The sequence below is a fragment of the Lampris incognitus genome, chromosome 18 (assembly GCF_029633865.1).
Source record: "Lampris incognitus isolate fLamInc1 chromosome 18, fLamInc1.hap2, whole genome shotgun sequence".
Taxonomy (NCBI): Eukaryota; Metazoa; Chordata; class Actinopteri; order Lampriformes; family Lampridae; genus Lampris; species Lampris incognitus.
This window is the reverse complement of record NC_079228.1, coordinates 29,083,083-29,093,898: the sequence shown is the minus strand read 5'-3', so window position 1 is coordinate 29,093,898 and position 10,816 is coordinate 29,083,083. Positions and strand designations below refer to the sequence as shown.

General features: G+C 45.8%; 1 protein-coding gene across 1 annotated transcript in view; it reads left to right on the top strand.

Annotated features, from left to right (window-relative positions):
- The first annotated feature begins 481 nt into the window (after positions 1-481).
- The window catches only part of efna3a (ephrin-A3a), a 73,573-nt gene continuing 63,238 nt past the window's right edge, over positions 482-10,816 (top strand). Inside the window, exon 1 of the mRNA XM_056298828.1 lies at positions 482-1,049. Within this exon, the coding sequence (XP_056154803.1) occupies positions 940-1,049 (110 nt within the window). The 5' untranslated portion in view covers positions 482-939. The remainder of the gene's footprint in view (positions 1,050-10,816) is intronic.

The following is a 10,816-nucleotide window of genomic DNA, read 5'->3' as shown; positions in this document are numbered from 1 at the left end:
TTTTGATTGTCCGCTTACAGTCTCACAAATTATCCTTACAGCCACAGTTATGGGTATGAGTATCACCGATTTCCTTCGAAGAGGACATCATTATGAGATATGAAATTGGCAGAGTTAATCAAACCTTGGCTAACGCTTAATGATTGGAATTAACAGGGCCATTAATACTGTGGGCTGCCGTTCAGTTAGATAGTGCGGTTCAACCACCACCGGCTAAATTAAACAGGTTAATTAAAGTCTCAAAATTTCATAAACTCCATTCTTGCTCTGCCTCTTGCCCCACTCCCCCCCCCATCGCTCTCTCTGACACACACACACACACACACACACACACACACACACACACACACACACACACACACACACACACACAAGCGCGGGGTGGGCGGGGCTGAGGAGGAGATTGACAGGAGGACGCACGCCGTCCATCAGTGGGCGGGGCTGGGAGCGCAGCGTGGCTGGTAGTGAGACGAGGAGCAGCAGGTAGGAATCCTTCACATTTACAACGGGGAGCCTGCGGCATATTGGAGGCGACTTCAGAGCAGTCTGAAATTATCAAAAAACCTCTCTGACTTCTGCTGTCAGTTAGCGATTCGTTTCGGGCAGTCAGCTTTGGCACGGAGAGCAAGCATAGAGGAATATCCAAAGCAGCAACTTCAAAGTGCGCAACGGTAAAAAAAAAAAAAGAAAAGAAAAAAAAAAGAAAGAAAAGGAAGAAAAAAAAGTCGCCTACAAGATTTAAGCAAGATAGTGAACGGGTCTCGACGCGATGGGATTTGAGTTGAAGAAAACGTAAACCAGCACCTTCGCCAAGCAACATAATTCACTTCTGCTGAAGGTTAACTGGAAACTTGAAAGGCGTCGCGGCTCTCGGGGATGTTGTGAAGAAGCCGCTACCCGGGCAGTGAGGAGAGCGGCTGATGTGCGGCGGGGGGGATTATGGCTCTCGCTACGTTCTCGCTCAGCCTCGTAACGCTCGCGCTCACTAATTTGCAGCTGTCGCGAGCCAACAACCGGCACGCGGTGTACTGGAACAGCTCCAACATACAGTAAGTGGACCTGAGGATGATGATGATGATGATGATACTGATGAGTGTCGCTAATTGGGTTTCTGTTTCCCCGTTTGTTTATGTGCACCTTAGTTTATAACTTGTGCCAGTGATAATCTATTGCGACTCAGTTTACCTTACTTTACACAGGCTGATCTCAGCGAGCCGAGTGCAATGAGGTGAAACGTTATTTTGTTATTTGAAGATGTGCAAAGGACGTCGTCTTATCAACTAGTAGATCCGGTAGAAAGTCAAACAATTCCAGTGTGAATGACCTGTATTTGTTCATCCCCAAAAAAGTATTTTCTGCATCTAAAATTTCTCTTACCTTGCCAATCACTGTGTCTGTTAGAATAATGTGCTTTTAAGGGCCATAGTATGCTGACAAGGTGTCCTTGCATAAGCAGTAAGCAACCATCTGGTTCACTATATGAATATTTCACATCGGATTCACTGTTTTGACCATCTACCACACAAGTGTAATGGTTCATTTAAGCTGTCACCTGCGTCCCATTTTCAGTCTGCCTTCAATTTTATATTGGCCTCCATCTTTGCGCCGTTCCCCCCAGCCGGGCAGCAAACGTAACACACAAGTAACGCACAAACCAAACCTGCACGAGTGTTCATGCACAATACATCAGTATGATTGCTGAAGACAAACACTAATGCATATTGATGAATGCATGCAGACCTGCACTTACATGTGTCTGAGTACACACACACACACACACACACACACACACACACACACACTTTCACCCTCTGTATGCACATGCACGCATCCGTGAAAAAAAGACGCACATGCAAGCTCTCTCTCTCTCTCTCCCTCAACACACACTCAAGCATAAGACCACACAAATAAATGCATTTGAGCACTACACACACTCGATATTGTAGTCTACATGCACACTACACGCACACCACACACATTCTTGAGTCTATCCTTGGACTAAAATACCTACTACAACAATATGGTTACTTACCTCAGGTAAGCTTCCCCAGGCCCTCCTATCTCACTACCTGTAAGCTGTAAAGCTACCTTTTTGTCTGGGGCAAAGATCGATGTGGATTCCACTGCCTTTGTCTTCTCATTAGCCAACAGTGAATCCATCTTTCTCACATTCTTTTATCTCTTCTCGTCACACAACCTTCCCCATAGCGCCCTCCTCTTGCCCCACACATACACACACACAAACACACACACACTCTCTCTCTTCTCACTTCTTTCTGTTCCTCCTCCTCCTCCTCTATCTGTGTTCCTGCTCTGTCCATTTGTATTCACCTCAGACGCCGGTCTCTTCTATCGACTCTCTATCTCATACTTGGTTATTTTCTTCCCTCTTTATTTTTTCCGCTGGTGCCTCACCAGCCGGCCGGTCCCCATCAATCCCCCCACCCCTTTTTTGCATCTCATTACCACCCCCCCATCTGCTCTTGGTCCCTTATTCATCTCCCAAGCCTTCGGCTGAGAGTACGTGTAGACGACAGAAATTAAAAAATCGGGCGGGAGTTATTTGAATGTATGGGAGCGGGGATGAGTCACACATTTGAACGATTCTCCCGTCAAATGGGGGGTGGGGGGGGTGGGGGGGATTGCTCGGGGATCTGACAGACACAGTCAAGGTGCTGGAGCCGCACTCTCACTTTGTCCTCAATGTTAAGCAAATACAGTGCCAACGGCAGAGCTGGATCAAAACAATCTCCGATCTGGGATTGCAGTTAAGCCTGTCAGTGTGATATGAATCGAGACGAGGCGTATTAGGATCAACTTATTTGCATGCTGGCACGTGTTCAAGGGTATGCAGGTTTGTTGGTGTTAAAATCAGTATTCGTATCTATCGTTTTTAATTATTCATGTGGTGTGTGTTCTATCTAGGATGACTTACGCAGCATGAGTTCCCTTGTTCGGTGTAATCATTTATCAAGTGTTGGCACATTTGTGCCAACTATATAACATTCATATAAATGTATTCTCATTAATGAAGTCAAAATTACAAAATGTGTGTGTGTGGGTATGTGGGTGTGTGCGAATGAGATACCCAGAGTGCAGGCGTGGGTGTGCATGCCTGCGATGAGTGAAAACCTCTCCTTCCTCTTCACTGAGATAAGAATCTGTAAAATAATGCAAAAATTGACCCAGTTTGCAGGTAGCAGACAAATCCTCAGAGGCTGTGGCAGGAATACTGATAGGCCATCAAGCTCCAAGAGGCCTTAGGGCCCAGGGCTACTTCACCACGGTGGTGTCCACACGTGTGGGGGCCGGCCGAAGGCCTCACTCGCTCAGCTATGCAGCTCTTTTCTTCTTAACAGAAGTGATTAGAGACACGCTCAATGGGGGGTGGGGTGGGGTGGGGGGGCAGTAAGGGCTGAAGGCAGGGGCAGAGAGCCAGAAACCAGAACCCTTTAGGGCCGAACTCTGGGTGAGGCCTCAATGTTATACCCCTGAGCACACCATTCGGCCCAGATGGTTACGGCGCAGCTGCGAGAAATGGGATCACTTTGAAGCCGGGCTGTTTGTGCCAAAGCCGTGAAAATGGCTTTTTATGATTGCAGCCTGCCAGAAACATCTTGCTCTGGTGTATTGAAAGTCAAAGGGGATTGTCACGCAGTTGATATCGAGAACTTACTGCGCCAGTTTGATCCCTAGCAGCTTCGGAGAAATAAACAAGATCACGGGGGACATTTAACTTTTCTTTTTTTTTCCTCCACCTTGTATGATTCAAAATGAGATGTCTGCATTACCGCGACCGCAAGAAATAGCCGAGAGTGCCTTGATTAGTGCATGGGTCCGTCATGACACCCCATTAGGAAGTGTTGCTCTCAGCTTCCGCTCTCAGCGGCATGCCCGGCCAACTCGTTACAGATGTCCCTGCTAATGGCTGACTGAGGCAGGAAAACACACACACACACACACACACACACACACACACACACACACACACACACACACACACACACACACACACACACACACACACACACACACACACACACACACACAGGAGCGCGCGCAGGCCATTAAATCATCTCGCATCTGAGGCCATCTGCCAATTAGAGGGGGGAGATGTGGAACATCTTGAGGAGCGAGCGGGAGCGGCGGTGCACTGCGGTGCAGTCACCTACCCAGCAGCACCGTCCCACGCTCCTGCCATCTCCACCCATCAGGTGTTTCGCCCCATTGGTGAGACAGACCAAATCTCCATAATTGGGCACCCCGTGTCAGTATGATCAAAACAACAGTGTATGGCTTTGACTCACTTCCCAGCGCCCTGCGTCAGTCACAGCACCTCTGCTAAGTCTCACAACATCCTGAGACACGGGAGCGAGGGGGAAAAAAAAAAGTCATTGTGTGGGGAAGGGAACGGAACAAGAGGGGGATTCGGTCTGAAATCGTGCCGCTCACTTTGCTGTTTAAATTGATATTTCTTTACATAAACTCGCTGACCCTCGGTGAGTTACGGTCCTGTGCGTTTCGTGCCACACATTTTGACTCTTATTTGAGACCTGAAATAGCATCTGTCAAACCTGCCCCTCACCAAATGAAGAAAAAACAATCCAATCCCTTCCACCCCATATCCGGTGCTACAAAATAAATTATCACCTTGACAAATAGCTTCCCTGAGAGTTGGAGGTGCAGAGGCCCTGTGATCAATGTGGGGCCGAGCTGCTGTCTTTCTCAACAGGCTCATTAACCACCAGGTCTGTCTGTGTGGGTGTGCAGAGAGCCAGCTAGACTCGGAGGTGGTTCCCTACGGGGGCGAAGGAAGAAGCCCAGGCAAGGATAAAAAAAGTTTGGAGATATTCATTTTTTTTGCAATAGAAACTTTTACTGAGAAATGATGACCTGTGTGATGATGACAGGGGGGAAAAAAAAGATTGAGAGTGGAGGTGAGAAGCTGATGGATAGAGAGGAGTAAAAGGATGGATAGCGATGCGGAAGAACTTAGAAAGTGTGAAGTAAATTCTGTAGAGGAAGGTGTGGGTGTAATAGAGAGATGGGAGTGGAATGATGGAGAGTGGCTTGGAGAGAGAGAGAAAGAAGAGAAGCCTTTTAGGAGAGGAGGGGGAAAAAGCGGAGATTGGCTGAGGATTGAGCTGGCGAAAAGTCAAGGGGGGGGCGAAACTGAGTGCAGGCTTTACCGGATATAAAAGTTGGGTTATTGGCCACATGTGCCTCGGCTGCTGTTTTCCCCGTGAGATGATGCTCACGGGACTTGGTCCATGCCAATGTGGACACAGGCAGGGTCGTTCATGTGGACCAGTGCTCAGAGACAATATCACCCCGCCGTTCACCCACCCGTCTGCCCTATGCAACACGGTGCAGAGGCGGCGAACGGGAGACAAGCGGATTTGGTAGCTGATTACACGCAAGCCTGTCTGCCTGTAGCTTGGTCTCTGAGCCATCTCGGCAATTTTGCATATAAATGCATCTTACTAGAATTCACTTTGGATTTCGTTCTACATTCTTTCTCCCACACACGCATCCCAAACAGCATTATTTAGCATGCTTTTTATTATTTCTCACATTTTCCACACATTTGTTATGGTTCCCGGTCCGTTAAGTGAGTGGCTGAGTAATACTGATAGTGCAGAATGTAGATTATTCTCTATATGAATTATTGAATGAAGCATTTCTCATGAGAAAGATAGTTGGATTATTAGTAAATGTTAGAGAGCTATTTTTTATCAGTCACAGACTTCCAAAAGCTCCCACTTTAATGAGCAGAGCTATTTAATGGGCAGTTAACTTTACATTATCACCTTGCATCTTTGTGCAATAACTGCACTGCAGTCCCAGGAAATATATTTATGCTTGGATGGCTAGACTATGGAGCTGTTTTGCAGCTGTATTTAGCTCATTGCATTCCACAATAAGTCACGCAGGTGGATGGAGAAATGGTGAAAGGATATTTAATGGTTCTTATAGAATCGGGGGTGGGTGTGTGAATCAATATAGTTACAGTGATGAGCCAAAACATTATGACCACTCACAGGTGAACCAAATAACGTTGATCAACTCCAAACAAGGGCACATGTCAAGGTCTTGGTAGATTAGATGGTAAGCAAACACTCAGTTCTTGTAGTCAACGTGTTGGATGCAGAAGAAATGGGTACCAGTAAAAACCGACCGACAGTGGTCTGAGGAGGGACAAACCACAAACTGGCACCAGGGTGTTGGGCGCCCAAGGCCCATCGATGCACAAGGGTAACAAAGGCCATCTTGTCTGGTCCAAAATGACAGAAGGTCTACTGTGGCACAAGTCACAGAAAGTTTTAATAATGGTTATGGAAGGAATGTGTCACAACACACAGTGCATCACACCCTGCAGCGTATGGGGCTGCGTAGCCACAGACCGGTCAGAGTGCCCATGATGACCCCTGTCCACCGTTGAAAGCGCCTACAATGGGCATGCGAGTGTCGGAGCTGGACCTCAGATCAGACCCTGATGACAGTGTTCTCTTTCAGCAGGGTAATCTGCCCTGCCACACTGCACACATTTTTTTGGGAATGGTTTGAGGAACATGTTGAGTGTTAAAGGTGTCCTGTCCTCCAGAATCTCCAGATCTCGATCTGATGTGCTGGACAAACAAGTCTGATACACGGAGATTCCACCTCTCAACTTACAGGACTTGAAGGATCTCCTGCTAATGTTTTGGTGCAAGATACCACAGGATGCCTTCAGGGGACTTGTCGAGTCCATGCCTCGGCGGGTTGGCACTGTTTTGGCAGCACACAGAGGACCAACAGCATATTAGACACGTGGTCATAATGTTTTGGCTCATCAGTATATATGGTATAGGAGGGCATTCTAGTTTCTGGCCGAGCAAAAACACAAGAAGGTTAGCTCTCTGAGCAGCGATCAATCTTGGTGCATCAGGTGATCAATGCCTAAATGCATTTTTAATTCGATTTCACTGTGTCGGTAAATTGCCACGGAGCTTTCTGAGGTAAACTTGGGAAGCTCACATCAAGTATTGCCTTGAAACAGCATGCCTTGAAATTGATTCTTTCAGGATTGTCACTCAGTGTTAGAGGGTTAATGACTATGGAGGCCTTTCCTATGTCTACAGTAAACAAGAGCTTGACACAGCAACAACGGCATGGGGGGGGGGGTTAAAAAAAACAATACTGAACAGAAATTAAATAAACCTAAAGACAAGAATTTGAACAATGACATCCAAACCAAGGTGTTTCATCAGTGAAATAAAAAAAAATTTTTTTTGTCAGCGAGAAAACCACTTCTGAACAAGCGAACAATGTGAATAGGCAAACAATGCTATTTCCTAGTGTGTTAAACTCAATAAACAAAGGGGCTCCTTCAGCACATCCATTCATACTTTACAATGCCCCTTTTAGATTCACAGTTTGTGTGAAAACATCGAAACACACTTAGTGTTTGCCATATGTTAAGTTGCTGATTTGCATAACGTTTTAAGCAAGAGCACAGTTTGCTAATTTCACCATAATAAGACAGGAAAATATAAAAAAAATAGAATTGAATAGAATTAAGAGGTCTCCACATTGAATTGGATGCCAGAGGTCTTGACCTTCAAAATGATGCCGTATGAGGCTGACTGTGAAAATAATTGCAAATGGAAAGTTAAAAGTCTAAATGTTTCAGCGTTCAGCCCTCGGTCAGTGACCCTTTTCCATGTAGTCCACAGCTTTTGTGATTATTTAAAAGTGAAAACCCTTTAATGCTAATTTTAGACTTTTACAAGTGGACAGACGTTTCAGTCTACTTTGCAGTGTATACAGATTGATTTGAAGGTGGATTGGCTTACACTAAAATCCCCTGGGCAGGGCACTGAATTTATTGACACCAATCAAGTTAAATTTGATTATTCATCCCAGCAATTAAAACTCTTATTTGTGGGTGTCCAGGCAGCGTAGTGGTCTATTCCGTTACCTACCAACACGGGGATCGGCGGTTCGAATCCCCGTGTTACCTCCGACTTGGTCGGGCATCCCTACAGACACAATTGGCTGTGTCTGCAGGTGGAGATCCAGATGTGGGTGTGTCCTGGTCGCTGCACTAGCACCTCCTCTAGTTGGGCGGCGCACCTGTTCAAGGGGGAGGGGGAACTGGGGGGAATAGCGTGATCCTCCCACACGCTACATCCCCCTGACAAAACTCCTCACTGTCAGGTGAAAAGAAGCAGCTGGTGACTCCACATGTATTGGAGGAGACATGTGGTAGTCTGCAGCCCTCCCCGGATCGGCAGAGGGGGTGAAGCAGCGACCGGGGCGGCTTGGAAAATAGGGTAATTGGCCAATTACAATTGGGGAGAAAATCCAAAACAAAAAGCTAAAACCTTTTATTTATTTCTTTTTTTGGTGGGGGGGGGGATTTCCCCCCCTTTTCCTCTCCAGTTGTAGCTGGCCAATTACCCTATTTTCTGAGCTGTCCCAGTCGCTGTTCCACCCCCTCTGCCAATCCGGGGAGGGCTGCAGACTACCAAATGTCTCCTCCAATACATGTGGAGTCGCCAGCTGCTTCTTTTCACCTGACAGTGAGGGGTTTCACTGGGGGAGGACGTAGCGTGTGGGAGGATCACGCTGTTCCCCCCAGTTCCCCCTCTGCCCTGAACAGGCGCCCCGATCGACCAGAGGAGGCACTAGTGCAGTGGTTCTCAACATTTTTGGGGTCCTGGACCCCCTGCGTATTTTTGATCTACCCTGAGGACCCCTCCACCTGATCTTGGGGGAGGGGGTTGCAATTTGATAGAAACAGTAGAAACTGCATTTTAAATTGCATTATAGCATTTATTCACTCTTTGGGGCAAAAATAAGAGCTTTCAGTTGTAACTTAGATATAGTTAACAAAACAGAATTCTTATGCAGTAACCAGTGTTGTAGTACTCGAGTCCAGGACTCGGACTCGAGTCCGACTCGAGTCCTGATTTTCATGACTCGTGACTCGACTTGGACTTGAGCACTGATGACTCGGACTTGGACTCGGACTCGCGAATTTACTGCATTCGGACTCGGAAGTTGGAGACCCGGACTCTGACTTTTTAATTGATAAAGACTGTTTTTGTTAGATTTTTTTAAAATAATAGGCCCTATTAAAATATATTGATAGCTATATTAATACTGTAACATTATTCAATTTCGTGTAAGGGCAGGCACGTGTGTTCCACCTACATGCGGATTCACGTGGCGTGCATACCGTCATGTTCAGTAGCGCGAAGATGCCTAAAGAGACGCCCCGAATTGTGCTCTTTGCTTACACAGATTTTACAACAAATTCCAGCAAGATCACTGCTAGATGTTCGATATGTAAACGAACTATTGAGGAGAAGACCGGGACAACCTCAAACTTCAACAGACATCTGTCAAGGATGCACCCAGAAAAGTAAGTGATATGCAGTCAGTTGATGGTGATCAGTTAACGTTAGCTAGCTAGCTATCTAGCTACGGTAACAATAGCCTCTGAAGTAACTCAACCACTGGTCCAAGATGTTGGGTCAGGTCGTGTGGCGGGTATATCATATCACTAGAACCGTTGGGTTGGGTCGTGTGGCGGGTATATCATGTCACTAGAACCGTTGGGTTCGGTGGTATGGCGGGTATATCATATCACTAGAACCAAGTGAGATTGTATAGGTAAGTTAAGTAACGTTACTGTGAGAATGCTAATGCAGCATTGCACAGAAAAGTCACAGTACGGTTCGCTTTCGGTACGAGCGTGCCATCGATCTCACTAATGATGAGTTGGTAAGTAACACGCAGCGTCTTCATGTTATAGGGAGATTAAAACTGATTTTTCCTATTTATCATTTAGCTAATTACCAAGTAGCATACACTTAACGGAAAAAACACACCACTCTGAACTACCGTGTTAGCATTAATCTTAACTAGCAATAACAAATCCGCACATTGCAGGTCTCCGCCATGAATATTCTCCAAGTGTGGAGAAGGAAGAAGTCTAGCCTATATGCATCCACAAATAATGTTGATAAAATGTGCACAACTTTACAATGCAAATAAAAATAATTGTAGGCTATTACTCGCCAAATGGACTAATTGAAGAAAGCTAATGTGGATGCCGCCACTGGTTTTCTTGAGAGCTGGAGACGGTACAAGATTTGACGGATGTGGCATTTCCCCCCCCCCCCGATGTACCGAAAACTACCGAACCGTATCGTGATTGGTGACACCGCATAGGCTACTGTAAATATGGGGATATTTTTCTTTGCATATATGCAGCATTGGGTGTGTCAAATTCTAAAAATAGACATGCGCGACGTAGCTTTTGAACAGTACTATGAACTGGCTCTGTCTTCTAACAAAATGACACCCTCCCTGACCCATACAGAATAAACATACAGACTCACGGAGGATAGAGAGTTAAAGCTCAGCTAGGTAGCATGTAACATACTTAAATCAATAATTAAATGACTGGGTTTTGCTAATTAATCCCTGTCCTGTTAGTCTCATAAATTATGTATCTTTTCTCATCCTTTTCATGTATCCAGCTAGCTTACATTAGTTAATCTACTAATATGGTAATGTTAGTTATATAGATAACTAAATATGTAACTTAACTGGTTATGGTTCAAACCACTATGTGTATAATGTGTAACATTTGTATTGTTATTGCATATTGTTATAGCTATAACGTTACACATTTTTTGCTGTGAGAAAGATTACTTGAAACAGTTTGGCATCAGCAAGCTAAAGTGTGTATCCTATCTTCCCCTAGGTTCCAAGAATACCGTGCCTCCACTGCTTCAGATGTGATGCCAGCTGCTCCAGGTCA